This window comes from Sphaerodactylus townsendi, linkage group LG12 (assembly GCF_021028975.2).
Source record: "Sphaerodactylus townsendi isolate TG3544 linkage group LG12, MPM_Stown_v2.3, whole genome shotgun sequence".
NCBI lineage: Eukaryota > Metazoa > Chordata > Lepidosauria > Squamata > Sphaerodactylidae > Sphaerodactylus > Sphaerodactylus townsendi.
The window spans coordinates 51,594,251-51,617,054 of NC_059436.1; the positions used below are offsets into that span (position 1 = coordinate 51,594,251).

At 49.8% G+C, this 22,804-nt stretch overlaps 1 protein-coding gene across 1 annotated transcript in view; it reads left to right on the forward strand.

The window, feature by feature from the left end:
* The window catches only part of DOLPP1 (dolichyldiphosphatase 1), a 41,281-nt gene that overhangs the window by 5,619 nt on the left and 12,858 nt on the right, over positions 1-22,804 (forward strand). The window contains exons 2-4 of the mRNA XM_048512744.1: positions 12,917-13,017; positions 16,022-16,106; positions 18,367-18,466. Of these exons, the coding sequence (XP_048368701.1) occupies positions 12,917-13,017; positions 16,022-16,106; positions 18,367-18,466 (286 nt within the window). The remainder of the gene's footprint in view (positions 1-12,916; positions 13,018-16,021; positions 16,107-18,366; positions 18,467-22,804) is intronic.

Sequence of the window (22,804 nt, forward strand, 5' to 3'; positions counted from 1 at the left end):
GACCTCATCGTAGTCTTCCTGATGAGCGTCTCCACAAACTATTGTAGCTGAGTGCATTTCTTGGGGCATAATTTGAATTGATTTTTGCATTTTGTAATCTGCCTTGAGTCTTGGCAGGAAAGGCAGACTGTAAATGAACCAAGCAAAATAAAATCGAAACAGAATTGGAAGGCGCAGGGTACATCTATCTTAGTGAAACGAAGTACAGAAGAAGAAGAGTTTGGACTTATATCCCCCCCTTTCTCTCCTGTAGGAGACTCAAAGGGGCTTCCCAACTCCTTTCCCTTCCTCCCTCACAAAAACACCCTGAGAGGTAGGTGGGGATGAGAGAGCTCAGAAGAACTGTGACTAGCCCAAGGTCACCCAGCTGGCATGTGTTAGAGTGCACAGGCTGATCTGATTTCCCCAGAGAAGCCTCCACCGCTCAAGCGGCAGAGCGGGGAATCAAACCCAGTCCCTCCAGATAAGAGTACATGCTCTTAACCACTACTCCACTGCTGCTCCCACAGTGGTGGGAATCCCATGTTTGTCACCTCGAGTTCCCCAGTGGCAGAAGATGAGTGTAAGTGCACTCTGACATCCTAGCCTCTTACACCACACGGGCTCACCCAAGACAGTGCCGTTTTCTACGTTAGCACCCTGATGATTAATAAACTGATTCCGTTCCAGCAGAGACTATGTTTCTTCGGTTGCGACATTCCAGATTCTCTACCCCATTTATTAATTAATTGTAAACAGTTTGCCTGCCAACGCTTGCCCTTGGAACAACGTTTAATATGGAAAGGTCACAAAAATGGCACAGCAATGACAAATTAATAAAAATCCTCTGGAGTTATAAAGACCCATTCACAACGGATCTGGTAGCTTAATTTTTTAACTTGCAATTTTTTAACTTGCAATTCAATGTGATAAAGTCAACCACTCTTCAACTATTGGTGTTGCAAACTGATTTCTTTTCAAACGTTTGGTCTTGCAAACTGATTTCTTTTCAAACATTTTTATGATGTTCATGTTGTGGTGCTATTTTTTTATGTGTTTAACTGGATTTCTTTTTGTCCAAATGCCAATAAAGGTGCTCAGATGTCTGATGTTAATAAACGTTGACAAATGCATTGTCGAGGGCTTTCGTGGCTGGAATCAACTGGGTGTTGTGGCTTTTCCAAGCTGTGTAACCGTGGTCGGGTGGTTTTAGCTTTTAACGCAGTGGTTCTCAACCTGTGGGTCGCGACCCCTTTGGGGGTCGAACGACCCTTTCGCAGGGGTAGCATAAGACTCTGCATCAGTGTTCTCCGTCTGTAAAATGGATAAATGTTATGGTTGGGGGCCACCACAACATGAGGAACTGTATTAAAGGGCTTTAGGAAGGTGGAGAACCACTGTCCTAACTTGGGTTCTGTGTGGTTTCCGGGCTGTATGGCCGTGTCCTAGCAGCATTCTCTCCTGACGTTTCGCCTGCATCTGTGGCTGGCATCTTCAGAGGATCATCTTCAGAGGATCATCTTCAGATCCTCGGAAGATGCCAGCCACAGATGCAGGCAAAACGTCAGGAGAGAATGCTGCTAGAACACGGCCATACAGCCCGGAAACCACACAGCACCCAAGTGATTCCGGCCGTGAAAGCCTTCGACAATACACTGTCCTAACGTTTTGCCCACTTCTGGGACTGGCATATTCAGAGGCAGGTCATGGTAAGATGTGCATGCCCCTGAGGATGCCAACAGTAGACACCAGCGAAATGTTAGGAGCAAAAATGTTCAGACTGCAGCTATTCAGCCCAGAAAACTCACAACATCCAAACACTGACAAATCTTAAAACTAGACAGATTTTGACACAAAAATTGGTTGAAGTCTGCATGGAGGACCTTGAAAATGTATTCAGAACTGGATCTTGTTTTGAGGTTGTGATCGAGCCATCAGAGTGGATCCTACCACCTTTCTCCCTCGGTTTTGCCTGATCCCCTTCTTCCTTGCAGCCCTGGTTCCGGTTGTTTTTCGTCCACACAGGTCCTATGATCCCCAGCATAGCCTGTGCAATAATCTAGACGGCCCTCTTTCACCAGCCAATAAGCTGTTGGGATCCAACGAGCTATGGATGTCTCATTTGTCTGGTTTAGCATGGTGGCTTTCCGCCATGGTTCTCTGAGTTTTTGCAAGATCTATGGCAGTGATGGCGAACCTTTTCAAGACCGAGTGCCCAAACTGCAACCCAAAACCCACTTATTTATCGCAAAGTGCCAACACGGCAATTTAACCTGAATACTGAGGTATAGAAAAAAAGGTTGGCTCCAAGGCACGCATTACTCGGGAGTATGCTTGGTGGTAGTCAGTGGCTTTGCTTTGAAGCAACTGTGCAACTCTTCGAATGGGTGACTCACAACCCTAGGAGGGTTTACTCAGAAGCAAGCCCCACTGCCAGCAACCGAGCTTACTCCCAGGTAAAGGATCACCCTTCAGTTCTTTCCATGAATATCAGTAGGGTTTAACAGCGCTTAACAGAGTTACCTACACTGCTTCCCCAAAACTAAGGTTTAGTTCTAATAATCTCCCTGAAATAATTGCACTATTATCACATGACAAACTCTGTGCACTCGTGCCCACAGAGAGGGCTCTGAGTGCCACCTCTGGCACCCGTCCCATAGGTTCGCCACCACTGATCTATGGTATAAAAATTCTGGTTTAACAAGATTTATTGAATTAGTTATTTACAAAATTTGTATCCCGCTTTTCTGCCCTTCCAAGGACCACCCAGGAGGCTAGCCATTTAAAACATGCCCAATCAAACCACATTTGCAAACCATTAAAATCAACACTCTCCCAAACACACATCATTAAAACCACTCAAAAACAGTTACAATACACGCAAAGCATAAAAACGGCAATTAAAACCCGTCTTATGACGTATCGTTTATTGAGGGAATGTTTTGAACAAAACAAAAAGGTCTTCACCTGCTGGCAGAAGCTGTCAGTAGAAGGGGACGGAGGAATCACCCTGGGGAGGGGGTTCCAGAGCTTTGGGGCCACCACCAAGTGGGCCTGTCCTGGAACACCCCTGCCTAATCTCAAAAGGCCTGCGCACCCAAAGCAGAGCCTGGAAAGATCACCTTAGTGCACAGGTGTCAAACTTGTGGCCCTCCAGATGTTATGGACTACAATCCCCATCATCCCCTGCCAGCATGATTCTGGCAGGGGATGATGGGAACTGTTAACAATCCCACTTAACATCTGAAGGGCCTAAGTTATTTAGCCTGTGCCTACTAAAACGAGATGGTTGAAGTCCAGAGTTCACCGAGAGTGAGCAGCTGGTCCTTCAGGTTTTACTTTTTATGAATTCCTTCTAGCACTTATGATTCTAGCCAAATTCCGTCAGAGCTTGGGGTTGTTTAGAACGTGGAACAACCGGAATCTCAACAGCAGTGAATGTGAAAACACACCCCTGTCACAGACCATGTGCAGATTTTTCGGAGACACTTGGAACCACGTTAGAAGCGACCCCATTAGAAGCCTGGGCATCAGGCCCAAGGTTTGGCAGCCCTAGGCCTCTAATTTCAAATGGCTTACAAAGTTTCTGACTCTCACGATTGCAGAGCTCGGCCTCGAACTAGAAATTCTTCCAGAGCTGCCAGGGGAATTCTGATGGCTTTCCAATGGTTGGTAGAAGGATCCATCGCCCCTCCTAGCTTCTTGCCTCATCCCACGATGGGCAGGTGCAAAACAAGCAGATGTATCCCGATGTGTGCAATTCCCAGACTTTCACAAAGGGAAAGAAACAAAAACTGGCCTCCGCGAGGCTTATTTCTCCCGCAAAACTCACACCGCTGTGGCGTTGTTTGAGAATTGGCTGAAGTTGGAAATGGCCCGCGATTTGAAGGCCGCCAGATGCCAGCTTCCGTCAGAACAAAGCTTGCAGCTGTGACCTGGGGAGATCAGAGCTAATTGGGAACACGGGCGTCCCGGAAGGAAACATTGCTGAGAAATGGGGGAGCGGAGGGGGGGTGGGGTACGTGTGTGTGTGTTTTCCACCATGGGTGTCAGGGAGGAACTAGCTAGTTTGCAAATTGTCCCTCTTGACATTCAGCAGATTTTTTTGGAAAAAGACTTCGCTCGATGCTATCCTGAATATTATAAGACGTGTTTTCTCCCCTACTAGCTGAAAATCATGAGTTTCTTTTCTTTGCTCCCAACGTACAAGCTATCTTCCCACCCCCCACCCCCCGTGCTGTGAAAATGCGAGGTGTTTGGTGATCACGAAACAGTCTAGAGCACAGGTGTCAAACTCGCGGCCCGCCAGATGTTATGGACTACAGTTCCCATCACCCCCTGCCATCATCATGCTGGCAGGGGATGATTGGAACTGTAGTCCATAACATCTGGAGGGGCGTGAGTTCCACACCAATGGTCTGGAGGACAAAGGCATCTCAGCTTCTGTGATCTCGGAGACCATAAAACCGAGACCGTTTTGGCACGTCCATGCTTGGGCATTGATGTATATACCAAATCCAAAAGAATGACAAAATGCTACAGCGTACATCTTCTCTCGCGCGTCATTTAGAAATGTCCTTTGCTACCCTGTTTCCCCGAATAGAAGACATCCCCAGAAAATAAGATGTAGCAGAGGTTTTGCTGAAGTGCGAAATATAAGGCATCCCCCAAAAGTAAGACGTAGCAAAGTTTTTGTTTGGAAGCAGGCCCGACAAACAGAACACAGAAAAATAAGACATCCCCTGAAAATAAGACATAGCGCATCTTTGGGAGCAAAAATGAATATAAGACACTGTCTTATTTTTGGGGAAACACGGTAGGTCCACTTCGGAACTCACATCAATCATGATTTGCCCTTCCTGGTCTTGAAGACTTGACCTTCTGACCTCCTATCCTTCAGGATCCCTTTCCACGCCAAACAGCATGAGAAGCTTAGCACTCTTGGGCAGTGCCCTGAGGAGTTTGGACTACATTTACGTGGCCTTATTTTATTTATTTATTTATTTATTTATAATTAATTTTATATACTGCCCCTCCCCCGAAGGGCTCTGGGCGGTGAACAACACAATAAAATAACAATTACATTAAAACCCCATTAAAACAATAAATTAACACACTCCTATCCCTGAGCAAATGGAGCGTCCATTCAATTCTTTCCTGCCAGTTGCATGTTACCAAGTAAATGGATGACTTTGGGTCTGCTTGTCCACTGTTATTGATCAGTAACCCAGAGAGACTTCTTGGGGATGCCAGGAACACAGTACAGGAGCCGCTGGTCTACTAGACCAGTGGTGGCGAACCTATGACACGGGTTCCAGAGGTGGCACTCAGAACCCTCTCTGTGGGCATGCGCAAACAGAGGGCCCCCTCCACACATCTAGGCTGGCCTGGGCCGCTGGGCTCGATTATTAGCATTGATTAAACCTAAGACCTAGTTTTGGGGAACCCGTGTAGGAATCCTGTTAAGTGCCGTTAAACCCCACTGATTTTCATGCAAAGAACTAAAGCACGATCCTTTACCTGGGAATAAGCTTGGTTGCTGGCAATGGGGCTTGCTTCTGAGTAAACCCTCCTAGGGTCATGATTGACCTGTTCGAAGAGTTGCACAGTTGCTTCAAAGCAAAGCCAATGACTACCACCAAGCTTACTCTCGAGTAATGCATGCCTCAGAGCCAGCCGTTTTTTTCTAAACAAAAACCTCAGCATTCAGGTTCAATTGCCGTGTTGGCACTTCGCGATAAATAAACGGGTTTTGGGTTGCAATTTGGGCACTCGGTCTCGAAAAGGTTCACCATCACTGTACTAGGCAAACAGCTGAGAAACCATCTTCATTTCATTTCAGTATTAAGGGCTATATTTAAGGAACTGTAAGCGCCACTTCCCTTCTCTAAATTAGGCTTAGAAATGTGTTGTGTTTTTTTCCTTATTTGTGACGCCTTTGGATACTCAGTTTTGCATATTTCAGAATATTTCAGTGTTGCACACTTCAGAATATTTCAGTTTTGCACATTTCGGAATATTTCAGTTTTGCACATTTTGGAATATTTCAGTTTTGCACATTTTGGAATATTTCAGTTGTGCATATTTTGGAATATTTCACTTTTGCACATTTCGGAATATTTCAGTTTTGCGCATTTCGGAATATTTCAGTTTTGCGCATTTTGGAATATTTCAGTTTTGCATATTTCAGAATATTTCAGACAGATGCACTCCTTAATATATCTTGCTGAAGAAAATCCTTGATTCTTAGAGATTTGGGAAACATCTTTGGGATCTTCTGCAATCAGGGATGTTAGGAGAGGCTACCTGGGGGCCGTTGGCTGTGTCTTGGGGCGCCAGTCGGGATTTCTGATCTAGCCGGTTGAAGCACTTGATCCCTCCTGCGGGGCCATCTCAACCAGATTCCGTTTGTGCCCACAACTGTCTTTGCACTCGCTAAGATCCCTTCTGTTTTGGCTGTGGCGTGCCCAAGCGGGAGTTCTCTCAGCCTCACGGACATGCAAGTCCTAGGACCGCAAGTGTGGTTCCACAAGACCCCCACCCACCGTTATTTCATTCAGGTTCTTTCTAGAGCCATGGTGGCGAACCTTTGGCGCTCCAGATGTTATGGCCATGCTGGCAGGGGCTGATGGGAATTGTAGTCCATAACATCTGGAGTGCCATGCTGGCAGGGGCTGATGGGAATTGTAGTCCATAACATCTGGAGTGCCAAAGGTTCCCCACCACTGTTCTAGAGCATGTCTAGTAGCTGGGTACATAAAATGAAAGAAGATGCCAGCCCAACTTTCAGTCTGAGAGAGGAAGTATACTACACACAGGAGAACAAGGACAGCTTCCCGAATTCTGCTTTTGCTGCTGATGAGCAAAGTGTGTGTGTGTGTGGGGGGGGGACTTCTTGGCATCCTTCTTCCACTACTGCTTTTGTTCCTAGGGTGTTGTGGGTTTTCCGGGTTGTACGGCCGTGTTCCAATAACATTTTCTGCGGACGTTTCGCCTGCATCTGTGGCTGGCATCTTCTCTGAAGAGGCCAGCCACAAATGCAGGCAAAACATCTGCAGAAAATGCTACTGGAACATGGCCATACAACCCCGGAAAACCCACAACACCCTAGTGATTCCAGCTGTGAAAACCTTTGACAATACATTGCTTTTGTTCCGTCTACCTGTTCTGCCTGACCGAATATGGTGGGAGGCCAAGGGGGTGAGGGGTGAGGCTGGCGGAGAGTGGCTCGCATCAGACCACCCTTTGGCAAAATGATCTCAGGCGAGCGAGTGCTGGGGGGGGGGATTTCTCTAGAGAGCCCCTGCCAGTCGGAGTAGACTGTAGGGAGCTTCAGGGTCAGAGGTGGGATCCAGCAGGTTCTCACCAGTTCCCGAGAGTGGGTTACTAATTATTTGTGTGTGCCGAGAGGGGGTTACTAATTGGGTCCGCTTTTCCGTTAGGTCCAAAAATCATAAAGTCCTGTATGTAGCTGGTTAGCAAAGGTAGAAAACGGGATAATTCTCCCTGTTGGGCTGTTTTAAAAACATGTTTTAGAAATATGGTAAAGTTTCTTGTGTAAGGAAAGTCTCCTTTTGATTTCTAGAAACAAAATTAAGTGTTTGAAAGTATTAAGTATTTGACAGGCAGTCAATTACAGGAGAAGTAGTTGTTTCTGTTGGCAGTAGACAATAGGACTTGCTAGAATGAGTTTAAATTACAGACAGAAAGATACCAGCTGGAAATTAGGAACTTTTTTTTTTACAGTAAGAGTTTTTTACAGCAACAGAGAAATTATTAATGCCCCACCCCCGGAATTCCCGGCCACGCCCCCATCGTGCCCCACCCAGCCCCATTGGCGCTACGCCACTGTTTGAATCCCACCACCATGGGAACCTGTTACTAAAATTTTTGAATCCCACCACTGTTCAGGGCCTAATAATCTGTCTCAGTCTCAAAGGGCACTTCCCCCGTTCACGTGCCAAGACAAATGGCGCACCAGCGGTGCTCCCCTTTGGACTTGTGGAAACTGTCCAGAACGAAGGACCGTTTCAAGGCAGCTCTGAGTGTTCTGCTGCGAATGCGAGCGGGTCGTGGCGGGCATCCCAGGCAAGCGGTCTTGCAAGACAGGGCGGCCGCGAGCAGACACTCAGGAGGAAACGGTGGGGGAAGAGGCGGCTGGTGTGTCTGAACGAGAAGGATGTGGTCTGGGTCCCATTCATGCTTCAGCTACAGTTTCGTATTCGGGCCCACTGCTGTGGTAAACCTCACATCTTCCTTTGGTGCTGAAAGGATGTTGTGATGCACATTCTCTTTCCGCCTGTCCCTCAGTTCCCCAGGTCACAAAATAAGCAGGGCCGATGAGCCCCATTGCCTCTGGGTCAGCTGTTTCTCTACTACATAGGTGTCAAACTCGCGGCCCTCCAGATGTTATGGACTACAGTTCCCATCATCCCCTGCCAGCATGATGCCGGCAGGGGATGATGGCAACTTTAGTCCATAACATCTGGAGGGCCGCGAGCTTGACACCTACGCTCTACTACCTGCTGATTTTTCTGATACTTAATTAAATGTTTCTCTCTTTCTCACAATACTAGAACCAGGGGGCATCCATTGAAAATGCTGGGGGGAAGAATTAGGACTAATAAAAGGAAACACTTCTTCACGCAACGTGGGATTGGTGTTTGGAAGATGCTGCCACAGGAGGGGGTGATGGCCACTCACCTGGATAGCTTTAAAAGGGGCTTGGACAGATTGATGGGGGAGAAGTCGATTTATGGCTACCAATCTTGATCCTCCTTGATGTGAGATTGCAAATGCCTTAGCAGACCAGGTGCTTGGGAGCAGCAGCCGCAGAAGGCCATTGCTTTCACATCCTGCAGGTGAGCTCCCAAAGGCACCTGGTGGGCCACTGCGAGTATCAGAGAGCTGGACTAGATGGACTCTGGTCTGATCCAGCTGGCTTGTTCTTATGTTCTTAAATGTATTTATTTAGGTTAGGTTTTGATACTGCCCCTCCCCTTTGGGGATCGGGGTAGTTTCTCGTCATAGACATTATTTCATATGCAGTAGATACATAAATACAGTAAAGTCTATCAGTTGAACCCTCCAGGTTAGATTATTGTAACTCATTCTACGCTGGCCCTGCCCTTGAACCTGATCTGGAAATTGAAGCTTGTACAGCAGGCAGCCACGAGACTCCTGGCCACAGCCTTGAGTAGGGACCACATAACACCTGTCCTGTTCCATCTTCATTGGCTGCCTGTCGAGTACCGGGTTATCTTCAAGGTACTGGTTTTGACCTTCAAGGCTGTGAGCGGTCTTTGACCCACATTTCTTTGGGACTGCCTCTCCCCCTATTGCCCTGGCCCGAAAATCATCCAGCTGGCCTCGATGAGGACCAGGGCCTTTTTGGTCCTGGTCCCCACCTGGTGGAATATTCTCCCGTCCGAGATTAGGGCCCTGTGGGATCTGAGTAGTTTCCGCAGGGCCTGTAAAACGGAGCTATTCCACCGGGTTTTCCCTGAGGGCCAGCTGGAATAACATCTTTTTTTGGCCTCCCGGGGATGGAAATATGCAGGTTTTAACAAGTCGTACATAAATCCCGATGGCAGGAATATATCCAGTGACATAACTAGTTAGGTTGAAGTGGGTCGGGTCGGGGAGCCCCAAGGTGGTCGCTGTTGTGGCTTCAACCGAATGCCTGGTGGAACATGCAGCTCCTCACAAGTACTCTGCCTTCTGCCGCTCTCTTTCCGATTCCCTCCATTACACCAGTTTCTTCAAGTTGGTCAAGGTCAGAACCAGTGGTGGGATCTCAAAATTTTAGTAACAGGTTCCCACGGTGGTGGGATTCAAACTGTGGTGTAGTGCCAATGGGGCTGGGCGGGGCACAATGGGGGCGTGGCCGGGCATTACGGGGGCGGGGCATTCCTGGACAGGGCTGTGGCAAGGACGCAGCCGCTGCGCCGGTCCTTGGGCGGGAAACAAATGCACGCAGGCGCAGGCTGCCACGCACGCGGTGCACCTCCTGCTAGACTGCTTCCAGTTCTGCGCGCTACTGCTGAGAGGAGGGGCATAACGAAGGCAAAAATCACGGGGCAAAATCACCCATTAGTAACCCCCTCTCGGCACACACAAATGATTAGTAATCTACTCTCGGGAACCTGTGAGAACCTGCTGGATCCCACCACTGGTCAGAACTATCCAATATGGTTGATGTGGCGTTGCTGTTCAAAAGCCACGTTTATGTCTAGAGAGCTATCCTTGCCGTGTAACGTTCAGCATCTTTCAACGTGGGTTTGGCATATCACCTCCTTCTTGGATGCTGGAAGGATACTTGGTAAGGGGAGGCCTCTTTTTATGGGCACTCCCGTACCACCCGTAACAAGTAGCTTCTGCCTGTAGGCACTCATCTTGTCTCAACTATATTACATTCCGTGTGGTGCCCGGGAGCAGCCGTTGGTCCATCGTGGGATGACTGGAGGAGGGCAGCATCCAGGGGTCTGCAAAAGTCGAACTGAGATTGCAAATGCCTGAGCAGACCAGGTGCTCGGGAGCAACAGCCGCAGAAGGCCCTTGCTTTCACCTCCTGCAGGTGAGCTCCCAAAGGCACCTGGTGGGCCACTGCGAGGAGCAGAGAGCTGGACTAGATGGCCTCTGGTCTGATCCAGCAGGCTAGTTCTTTTGTTCTTAAGACCATCGCTTTCACCTCCTGCGTGTGAGCTCCCAAAGGCACCTGGTGGGCCACTGCGAGGAGCAGAGAGCTGGACTAGATGGACTCTGGTCTGATCCAGCAGGCTAGTTCTGATGTTCTTAAGGCCCTTGCTTTCACCTCCTGCAGGTGAGCTCCCAAAGGCACCTGGTGAGCTACCACTCAGGAGAACAGAGAGCTGGACTAGATGGACTCAGTCTGATCCAGCAGGCTCTTTCTGATGTTCTTAAGGCCCTTGCCTCCACCTCCTGCAGGTGAGCTCCCAAAGGCACCTGGTGGGCCACTGCGAGGAGCAGAGAGCTGGACTAGATGGACTCTGGTCTGATCCAGCAGGCTCTTTCTGATGTTCTTAAGGCCCTTGCTTTCACCTCCTGCAGGTGAGCTCCCAAAGGCACCTGGTGGGCCACTGCAAGGAGCAGAGAGCTGGACTAGATGGACTCTGGTCTGATCCAGCTGGCTCGTTCTTATGTTCTTATGTTCCTGATGGGACTTGTAGTCCATGAACATCTGGAGAGCCGCAGGGTGCAGACCCCTGAATAAATGTGGTTCTCTTGTAAGCGCTGACGTAGTCCGAACGCAAGAACAGACCAAGGGCCTGTTTAGACCAGTGTTTTGTTTCAAATAGCAGCGAGTCAGTTGCTTTGGAGAACTCACAAGCTAAGCATGATGGGACGTAGATGTCCCCTGTGGTTTGTGCCCAGCATCTGATGATCTGAGGGCTGCTGCTGCTGCTGATGATTTTAGGGATCCTGTGGATGGGGGGGGGGAGGAGTAGGAGTTTGGATTTATATCCCCCCTTTCTCTCTTGCAGGAGACTCAAAGGGGCTCGCAAGCTCCTTGCCCTTCCCCCCTCACAACAAACACCCTGTGAGGTAGGTGCGGCTGAGAGAGCTTTGAGAAGCTGTGACTAGCCCAAGGTCACCCAGCTGGCGTGTGTGGGAGTGCCCAGGCTAATCTGAATTCCCCAGAGAAGCCTCCATAGCTCAGGCGGCAGAGCTGGGAATCAAACCCGGTTCCTCCAGATTAGATACACGAGCTCTTCACCTCCTACGCCACTGCTGCTCTCAGGAGCCAGTCTGCAGGGAAGCTGGGGGGCAGGGCTGGGGGCCTGTTGTGCAGGCTGGCTCAGGAGCTGGCTTGCCACCCTGGCACCCATCTGAGCTGCCCCCGATCCCCGCCCTCCCATACTCCCACTGCTGGCTTCTGAGGTAGAAGTGAGGCGCCGGGGTGGAGTGTGAGCTGGGGTAGCGCCAGGGGGAGGTGGTCATGCGCCCGGGCAGCTTATTTAGGCCTGGCACAGCACTGTAAAACGGCTCCCCTTATCGGTGTGTTTAGAGCAGGACTGTCCTTCCCAATGACTCCACTGCAAACCCTTCCCCTGCTGTTCCCTGCCAAAGCTTCAGTTCCTGGGATGGGGCCGTCTGATGGTGTGTGTGGGAGTTTATCAGGCCAGTGGTGGCCGGAAGACCTCTGGCGCCTTAGGAGGCAGCCCATGGGATTCATGGACTACAATTCCCATCAGCCCCTGTCAGCATGGCCAATTGGCCATGCTGGCAGGGGCTGATGGAAATCGTAGTCCATGAACATCTGGAGCGCCATAGGTTCGCCACCACAGGCCTAGGCTAATCTGAATTCCCCAGATAAGCCTCTACAGCTCAGGCAGCAGAGCTGGGAATCAAACCCGGTTCCTCCAGATTAGATACACGAGCTCTTAACCTCCTGCGCCACTGGAGGAGGATGAAAGAGCTTATTGCAGGCCAGCCACAAGGAGTGTTGGTGGGCCAAGTCCACATGGCTGGCTCTTCAACCCTTGATCAATCCGACACATGATCCTCCCTGTGAACTAGTTGCCAGCCATACATCTGATGGTGGAAAGTGCCATTTTAGTTGCAACTGACTCACTGGGCCTCCATATGGGATCTTCAAGGCAAGAGATGAGCAACTGGGGCTTGCTATTGCCTGTCTTTCCATAGCAATCTTGGGTGGTCTCCCACCCAAGTACTTACCAGGGATGGCTCTGCTTAGCTTCCACGATCTAATGATATCGGGCTTGCTGGGGCCACGCAGGTTGGGACCGGCGCATCTAATCCTTGTTTTCGAGCCAACCAAACTGGGTGGCCTTGGTAAGAGGTAAGAGGTAAGAGTAACGTAAATGAAGACTGCCTGGTGTGACTCTGTAGGAGGCCTTTACAGAAAGATGAGCCATTCACTGGGTCTGATTTGATCTCTTCTCTGCCGTTCCAGGTGACCTCACTGGCCGTCTCCTTGCCTACGTGAGCCTGGGCCCCATTTTCATCATTGTTGGCTTTGCCACGCTCATCGTTTTCAAGAGGGAGCTCCACACGGTGAGTCTGCCCCCCCTCGATGAAAATTTTGGCATTTGCGTCTCAGGGTGGTAGGTCTGACCTTTCTCTTCTGTCATCTCCCCCATTGCCACTGAAGTGAAGGACATAACCACATTACACTGTTGTTGTTGTTGTTGTTCTTCTTGTTCTTGTTCTTGTTCTTGTTCTTCTTCTTCTTCTTCTTATTATTATTATTAATTAATTAAATTTGATAAACTGCCCACCCCCGAGGGGCTCTGGGCGGTGTACAGCAAAACCACAACTAAAACAATGTGCACAATAAATAAGTGATAAATAGTCAAAATACATAACTCCGAATAAGCAGCATTCGAAAACCCAGTAAAACAATATTAATAATACTAATGATGGCTCCCAGTCCCAATGCCGGGAAGGGACATACAATACCGAAAGATGTCACACCGGTAGTGCCAATGATGGGACAGCTCGCAACACAGGGACATCCAATCTGTGGCTGGCCTCCCCAAAAGCCCGGTGGAACAATTCGGTCTTACAGGCCCTGCAAAAATCACCAAGATCCCGCAGGGCCCGCCCCGCTGATGGAAGCGAAATGGCAAAGATTCCTCTGACGCTCTTATTTTAACCTAAGCTTTTACCTGCTTAGAGACCCACTGAAAATCAGATTGTCATAAGAGTTCTGCTGGGTTAGGCCGGTGGACCTTCACTGTCTTCCTGTCCCTTGCAGTGACCAACCATGAGACTTGAGAGGCTCACAGGCAGAGGCGTGGAGGCCAAAGCTGCCCCCTGTTCTTGCCACCCAGCATGAGGCCCTTAACAGTACATTGCCTTTGAACATGGGACACGTAGCCTTCATAGCTGTCAATAGTCCTTTCCCCCAGACATTGGTCTGATTCCCCTTTAAAGTCTTCTAAGGGAGTGGCCAGCATTGCCACAATCTCTGCTCTTCTTTTGATTGATAGATTCTAACGTTTACATGCCTCTCCATCCCGTTGGCTGGAGGTAGGTAGCCAAAAATAGTCTCCCCCGCCCAGTGGTGGGATCCAAAAATTTTATTAACAGGTTCCCATGGTGGTGGGATTCAGAGCCTGTAGGCGAAAGCACCAATGGGAGGCTGGGCGGGACCACAGTAAGACGGGGAGTGTTAAGAGGCCGGGCATTTGAGCACGGGGCATTTCCTACGTGCGGGCTGTGGCAAGGACGCAGCCGCTGCACCGGTCCTTGGGCGGGAAACGAATGCATGCAGGCGCAGGCTGCCACGCACGCCGGTGCACCTCCTGCTAGACTGCTTCCAGTTCTGCGCGCTACTGCTGAGAGGAGGGGCGTCACTAAGGCAAAAATCACGGGCAAAATCACCAATTAGTAACCCCCTCTCGGCACACAAAAATAATTAGTAACCTACTCTCGGGAACCTGTGAGAACCTGCTAGATCCCACCTCTGCCCCCGCCTAGCAAAACCAACTAAAGCTAAGAATGTTAACATTCATTGGGACTTCCCATCGGTTTTTGTGCTCAAATAACGTTGCACATATAAGGCTGACCCAAATGGGCAGATTTTTTCAGTGCTCCCCAAAGGATGCTCGGGTTTGGGCTTGGCTATGTTTGCAGCGGAAAAGAGTTCTAACTTTTGTCCGTTGTCTTGTTTGCCAGGCCGGGAAATAAACCTTTTACATCTTTTCAGAAGCGCTTTGGTGCCAGACTAAAGGAAAAATAAATTCAGCATACGTGATTTCCCTTCCTCCGGGGTCATCTCCGCTTTTGCTTGAAATGGATAAGGCACAGGTGTCAAATTTGCGGCCCTCCAGATGTCATGCACTACAGTTCCCATCATCTCCTGCCAGCATGAGCAATTAACCATGCTGGCAGGGGATGATGGGAACTAATAGTCCAACTTTACATCACCAGGAGTGGGCCTCCAAGCGAGCTTGACTTACCACCTGTGGGGATGTAAGAGGATCCAAAGGGAAGAGAGAAGGAAGAAGAAGTTTGGATTTGTATATCCCCCCTTTCTCTCCTGCAGGAGACTCAAAGGGGCTTACAATCTCCTTGCCCTTCCCCCCTCACAACAAACACCCTGTGAGGTAGGTGGGGCTGAGAGAGCTCCGAGAAGCTGTGACTCGCCCAAGGTCACCCAGCTGGCGTGTGTGGGAGTGCAGAGTCTAATCTGAATTCCCCAGATAAGCCTCCACAGCTCAGGCGGCAGAGCGGGGAATCAAATCCAGTTCCTCCAGATTAGATACACAAGCTCTTAACCTCCTACGCCACTGCTGCTCCCTGGAGCTGTGCTGAATATCCACAGCCAGACCAGGGGTAGCTTCCGAGGCTTTCTCAAGAGCAGAATGCGGCGTTAGTAGGAGCTGAACCTGAGACTTCATAAGGCGCATGCTCTGATGCTCAACTGTTCTTCCCTGTGCAGTCTTTTCCCCTCACAGTCTCACCTAAATCCAAGTTTGAGCCTGTTGTCATCATGCCCGGGAGGCACTCCAAGCTGGGGCCCAGAGTGTGCCCCGGAGGTGCACTGTGTGTGTTTTTCACGCGCCCCGCCCCTGAGCCCAAGTGCAGGCTGGAGAAGCGGCCTGTTCCCTTCAGGTTGAAAATGGCCTGGTGGGAACTACACTTCCCAGGAGACCCTGGGGTTTGCAAGGTCTCCTGGGAAGCGTAGTTCCCACCAGGCCGTTTTCAGCCTGAAGGGAACAGGCCGCTTCTCCAGTCTGCACTGTTTCACGAAGGTAAGTGCGTGGGGGGGAGCGCTGTGGGGGGGATTTTCCGCCCCCTAGGCGCGCACCTGGTCCTACACGCACCCCCTGGGCCCCTGGTAGCTCCGCCTCTGGTTGCCATACCTATCTTTTTTTGGGGGGGGTGCTCTAGTGGTCCCAGAAAGAGTGGGCTCTTTCCATGAATTTTAATTTGATATCAGCATATTCGTTTACGCTGTTCTAGTCGGACGGCGGATTTGGAACAATCGATGCACGTGAAATAAATGTCTCATAACTCGCTCTCTTGTCTCATTCCTTCTGCCCCTCTGCAGATCTCCTTCTTGGGGGGGCTGCTCCTCAACGAGGGCGTGAATTGGCTAATAAAGAATATTATTCGGGAGCCGCGGCCTTGTGCAGGTACAGTATTACTGGCAGGGAAAGGGGGCGGCCGGGAGTGGAGGCTAGCCATCCTTGCCGACCTGGATTGATTTTAACAAGAAAAAATTTCCTGGGTTTACCGGACAGTAAAGAGACCTGCAATGTAATTGCTCCGATAGCTCCGGTACTTAGAGGGTCCTCACTGTTTTCTAGGGAGAGGCGACTGCTTGCGTTCAGGTGACAGAATTTCCGTAGCTGGAAGGCAGATCTGACATTCTCTGCTGTCTTTTAACCCCAGAATACCCTGGCTTGACGAGTTGTTAGACCATGTGATTCTTCTGTTAGATTCCCTTGCTAGATTCCCCAGCCTGTCATACCTTATGCATGAGGCTGCCTTCACTTTCCCTTGGAAGCTGCTGCTAGTTCAGACTGCTGCAAGATGGCCTCTAACGGAGATGCAACACACTCACATTAGACCACAGGTGTCAAACTCGCAGCCCTCCGGATCTTGTGGACTACAGTTCCCAATCATCCCCTGCCAGCATCATGCTGATGGGAACTGTAGTCCATAACATCTGGAGGGCCATGAGTTTGACACCTATGCACTAGACCAATTTTTCAATTGCCTTCTAGTCAGTTCCCGGAATTGATTTTTGCATGTAAAGCCCTGGATTGCCTGAGATCGGGTTTTTTCCCTGTGTCCCTTTAATCCGCAGGTGTCAAACTCGCGTCCCTCCAGATGTTATGGACTACAGTTCCCATCATCCCCTGCCAGCATGATGCTGGCAGGGGGTGATGGGAACTGAAGTCCATAACATCTGGAGGGACACGAGTTTGATACCTATGCTTTAATCAGATCCCCATCAGAGGAACCTGCCTTTGAAAACCAAAGCCACACTTGCCCATACATTGCTGGATGTTGTGCTATCCTAAACACTGCTGGAGCAATCAGGTCCATCCAATAGTATTTGGTCAGGGGGTGGGTGGGTAACCTTTCAATGACCGTTAGCCTTCTCTAGATTATAGGTGTCAAACTCCCGTCCCTCCAGATGTTAGGGACTACAGTCCCATCATCCCCTGCCAGCATCATGCTGGCAGGGGATGATGGGAACTGTAGTCCATAATGTCTGGAGGGACGCACGTTTGACACCTATGCTTTAATCAGATCCCCATCGGAGGAATCTGCCTTTGAAAACCAAGTGGACAGATGGAGCCCAGAGCTCAAGACCTCTGTGCAGATTCCTCCCTCCAGCAGTCCAGGTGGCACCGTCCTTGTTGGCATCCGAGTGCCATCCAAGAACTTTTCCTTCACTTCTGCTTTTGGCTCAGCGTTTGATTCAGGATCCCTGATCTTTTTGAGCCCGTGGACACCTTTCGAATCCTGACACAGCGTGGGGGGGCGGGGGCACAGCCATACCTGGCTGCCGCAGGAGACAAAGCCAACCAGAAAAATATTAGCCGCGGCTTGCCTTCAGGCGCACAGCGAAGGCCTTTGTGCTGCTGCCAAAGCAACCTTTTGTTAAAAAGTCTGCACCGCTCGTCAGATCTCCAAAGACCAATCAGAAGCTTTCTTGGACAAAAGTCCCGCCTAGCCCTGCCCACTTTCTAAAAACAGCGTGGCAAGAGAGGTGTCAGTGGCCCTGTGCCACCCAAGGGCTGCATGTTGGAGACCTCTGGTTTAATTCGTTGCTACCGTGTTTCCCCGAATATAAGACAGTGTCTTATATTAATTTTTGCTCCCAAAGATGCGCTATGTCTTATTTTCAGGGGATGTCTTATTTTTTTGTGTTCTGTTTGTCGGGCAGGCTTCCAAACAAAAACTTTGCTACATCTTACTTTCGGGGGATGCCTTATATTTCGCACTTCAGCAAAACCTCTACTACCATATATACCGGCGTATAAGACGACTGGGTGTATAAGACGACCCCCCCCCCCACTTTCCCAGTTAAAATATAGAGTTTGGGTTATACTCGCCATATAAGACTACGTACCCAGCGTATAAGACGACCCCAGACTTTACAGATGATTTCCCAGGGTTCAAAAGTAGTCTTATACGCCAGTATATACGGTAGGTCTTATTTTTAGGGGATGTCTTATATTCGGGGGAACAGGGTAGCTGAGCTTCAATTAGTTTGCAATTGCTGCCCTGTTTTGCTGGCGCCTTTGCTGAAGTGTATTCATGTTAGTTCGGTTGCCTCGTTGGTTCTGTGTCTTCGATGCTGGCCTTGAATGGTCTTTGGACACCAGAGGTATGAATATTGTAATCAATGACAGATGTGTTCCTTCTCCTCCTTCTCAGAAATCCACTCATCGGTGTATTCGAAGTACGCCATGCCTTCCAGCCACTCCCAGTTCATGTGGTTTTTCTCCATATACTCGTTTCTCTTCCTCTATTTCAGGTGAATCCTTTTTTCTCTGACGATATACGCCCGCGATGTGCTCTGGATTTTTACTATGAGAGGCTGTGTGGTTTTAAAGGGATGTCCCCTCTTTATGCATGCGTCTTGCTTTTGCATTCAGCCACATTCTTGACGGCAAGACCTGGACAGTTATGTTTTTCCTCCCCTTGGGTGTGGTGGGCTGGATGCAGTGGTGGGATCCAAAAATTCTAGTAACAGATTCCCATGGAGGTGGGATTCAAACAGTGGCGTAGCGCCAATGGGACTGGGCGGGACACGGCGGGGGCGTGGTCGGGCATTCTGGGGGCAAGGCATTAATAATTTCTCTGTTACTATAAAAAACTCTTACTGTAAAAAAAGGTTCCTAATTTCCAGCTGGTATCTTTCTGTCCATAATTTAAACTCATTATAGCAAGTCCTATCGTCTACTGCCAACAGAAACGACTTCTCCTCTAATTGACTGGCTCTCAAATACTGAATACTTTCAAATACTTAATTTTGTTTCTAGAAATCAAAAGAAGGATACTTTCCTTAAACAAGGAACTTTACCATATTTCTAAAACCTGTTTTTAAAACAGCCCAACAGGGAGAATTATCCCGTTTTCTACCTTCGCTAACCGGCCACATAGGAAACCACAGGACTGTATAATTTTTGGACCTAATGGAATTTCTAATGGAAAAGCGGACCCAATTAGTGACCCCCTCTCGGCACACACAAATAATTAGTAACCCACTCTCGGGAACTGGTGAGAACCTGCTGGATCCCACCTCTGGTTGGATGGTTTTGTTTTGTGGGCTAGCATAGCAGTTTCTCCTTCCTCTTTGGACCAAGTGTCTTGTTGCAAAGTTAGTTGGGGTTTTGAACTGTTCAGGTGCCAAATGAAAGGGAGGGAATCAGAACAAAGGGCTATCTAGTCCTTCTACTTCTTACAGTGTCTATCGGCCAGGGATCTGCCACTTGCGGCTCTCCAGATGTTCATGAACTACAATTCCCATCAGCCCCTGCCAGCATGCGCTGTGCTTTTATTGTGCTAATGTGGTTCCTAAACATCCACTTATTGCTATATCTAATGGACTGCCACTATCTACTATTGCCATAGTTTCCCTGTGGCTTGGTGGAACTTTCCACTCCTATGCCAGATGAAAAGCTTCTAGAACGAAAGCTGATTGGCTTGGAAACCACACAATTACCAGGCACCCGGGTGCCTGAAGGTGGCACTCAAGGCCTTTCTGTGGAGGCACTTGGCGTGCACAGAGTTCATCCGTAATAATGTGGGGGGGGAAGGGAGAAATCACACCCCCCCACACACACACACACCTAAGAGCTGGCCTGGGCGCATGATCGCTTTACCTGGGGGGAGTAAGCTCAGTGTTTAAGCTCGTGCCAGCAATGCAGGGCTTGCTTCTGAAAGGTAAAACCCATTCTAGAGGTCCATGATTCACCCATTCAAAGCGTTGCACGGTTGTTTCGCCAAGCTTACTCCCGAGTAACATGCATCTCAGAGCCAACCGTTTCTTCTAAACTAAAACCTCTTTGCGACTCTTGGCACTTTGCGATAAATAAGTGGGTTTTGGGTTGCAATTTGGGCACCCAGTCTCGAAAAGGTTCGCCATCACTGTTCTAGAAGGTCACAAGGTGGGTCACGAAGTCTGTAGACTTTCCCTCCCTACTGTCCAGTTCGACCCCCTTTTCCACCGGTATTCAGAGGTATCCTGCCTCTGAGCACATGCATTCCGTTTGATTATCGTGGCCATCAGTACGCAGGTCCTCTAGGAATGTGCCTCCTCTCCTCCCCCCCTACACCCTTGGCCATCATCACTGCGTCTTGTGGTAGTGCACGTTTAGTCATTCTGAATGCTCACAGGAGAAGCAGCTGTGACCATTAACATGTGAGACTGAAGCAGTGGTGGGATCCAAACATTTTAGTAACAGGTTCCCTCGCCAGCCCCCTCTCAGCAAAGGGGGCAGAGGCGTACTTAGGCAAACCTGAGCCCTGGGCAAAACCTGAGTTGCATTCCCCCCCCCCATGGGCAGCCACCCCACCACGACCCCCCCAATTTCTTTTTGCCCCAGGTCATTTCTAAATCATCATCACATTATAGAAAATGCCCCAACTCACAAATCTGAGCACAGCAATGGTGAAACACACAGGTTCTTTGATAGAGACTGGTGAGATAAAAGTTACGGAAGGCTGAGAATCCATGAATTGCAGGACCTGAAAGGGATTAACCCAGTTCAGGGAGTGACATTATTAGTCGCCATTGCTATACGGAACCTTCACGTTCAAAGGCAGGATGCCTCTCGGGGAGGCATGGAAAAGCGGACCCAATTAGTAACCCCCTCTCGGCACACACAAATAATTAGTAACCCCCTCTCGGGATCTGGTGAGAACCTGCTGGATCCCACCTCTGGACTGAAGGGTGTTGGGTCAGTGAAGGATCACTCCTCCTAACAGTAAACCTGAGGGCCCCTTGATTGTCAGCAGGACAATGGAATGGGCCCCCCCCTAGATGTTTCTGCATTCCAAAGAGACTCCCGAGGCATCCAGGACATGTAAATGGAGCGAGAGAGGGAACCTGGGGTAGTTTTTTGCTTCAGCCACTAAGCAAAGACGCGTTGCATCAACCGCTTTTATCTATTGTGCAAAACAAACAACAATAAAGCGCACAAACCGTGAAATTCAGTGCAAAACAAATTGTGCAAAACACTCCTTAACGATTTTCACGATACAGCTTACAATAACTAAGACCGCAGCATTCACGGATCGTGCTTCCAATATGTCTCAATGAAGTCCTCTTATGTTCATTGCAACGAAACTCTGTGTCCGTAGTTTCCAAAGGGACGCACGTTTTTGTTCTCGGAGGCTGTATATGAGCTTCAGTGCGCTGCGTTTCCAATATGTCAAGCTCATATTCTACTGGGAGCAGCAGTGGCGTAGGAGGTTAAGAGCTCGTGTATCTAATCTGGAGGAACCGGGTTTGATTTCCAGCTCTGCCGTCTGAGCTGTGGAGGCTTATCTGGGGAATTCAGATTAGCCTGGGCACTCCCACACACGCCAGCTGGGTGACCTTGGGCTAGTCACAGCTTCTCGGAGCTCTCTCAGCCCCACCTACCTCACAGGGTGTTTGTTGTGGGGGGGGGGAAGGGCAAGGAGATTGTAAGCCCCTTTGAGTCTCCTGCAGGAGAGAAAGGGGGGATATAAATCCAAACTCTTCTTCTTCTTCTTCTACTGTACTGGATTACTTCTCGTCTGAACTGATGAATGGATCGGTCTATGCATTCTTTCAGGGTGATATTATCACATCCATTCATTTCCCCTTTGCTACTGTAGTTTTTTTGCTTCCCCCTGCCCAGAAATCACCCAATTTTGGGGATGGCTGAGAATCTGTTAAAAGCTGGCGAGGGGACTGGGTAGAAGAGAACGGGGCCGAATCGGGCCCCTGGCCGTTTATAATATTTTGGCAGGGAGTTTAAGGTTAGCTGTAATCCTCCCCACCAATGTGACCAATCCAGGATACAGTAAGCTTTTAAGGGACCACTTTGAAGCTAAAAGAGTTCTGGCTGCAGGATTAATTAGGATTGAAAGAAAAGCACTTTCCCCGATCCCCACCCCGCACTCTTAAGTAGATGGCAAAGCCCTGAACAGCTTAGCTTCTAAGAAGGTGGGGGGAGCAAAATTAGTGTTCGGGGATACATGCATTTCTCCGTCCAAACTCCTCTGCCCCTCCCCTTGCTGTGCCATAGAGAAAGGAGGGGTAGAAATTCTTTTGGTCCAGCTTCAGGGCTCATCAGTCAGAGCTGATGGGGGATTTTGCTGAAACATGGGACTGCTGAGGAATCGTAGAATCAGAGGCCGTTTCCGCACGGCCACGGTGGGGGTTGGGTCGGCGTACATGACGCCGACCCAACCCCCCTGGGACCGTTCGCACGACCCAACCCCCCTGCGACCGTCTGGCGTGTCGCCGAGGCCAGGGGACACGCCCCCCCTGCCCTGCGTGACCGCTCCGGAGTCGCAGGGCAGGGGGGCGTGTCCCCCCGGCCTCGGCGATGCGCCGGACGGTCGCAGGGAAGGTAAGTCGATTGGGAAAGGGGGGAGGGATGGCGCCTTCCAGCCGCTGCCGTTCGCACGGCAGCGGTTGGAAGCCGCTGTTTCCCAACAGGAAACAGCGGCTTCGCGCCGCTGGGGAGGCGCGAGGGCAGCGCGGCTGCAAAGCCGCTGCGCCCCCCATGTGAACAGCTCCCTGGGGACGGCGTTTTTGCTGTCCCCGGGGCGTTGTATTCGGCCCGTGCGGAAAGGGCCATAGAGTTGGGAGAGACCCCAAGGGCCATCAAGTCCA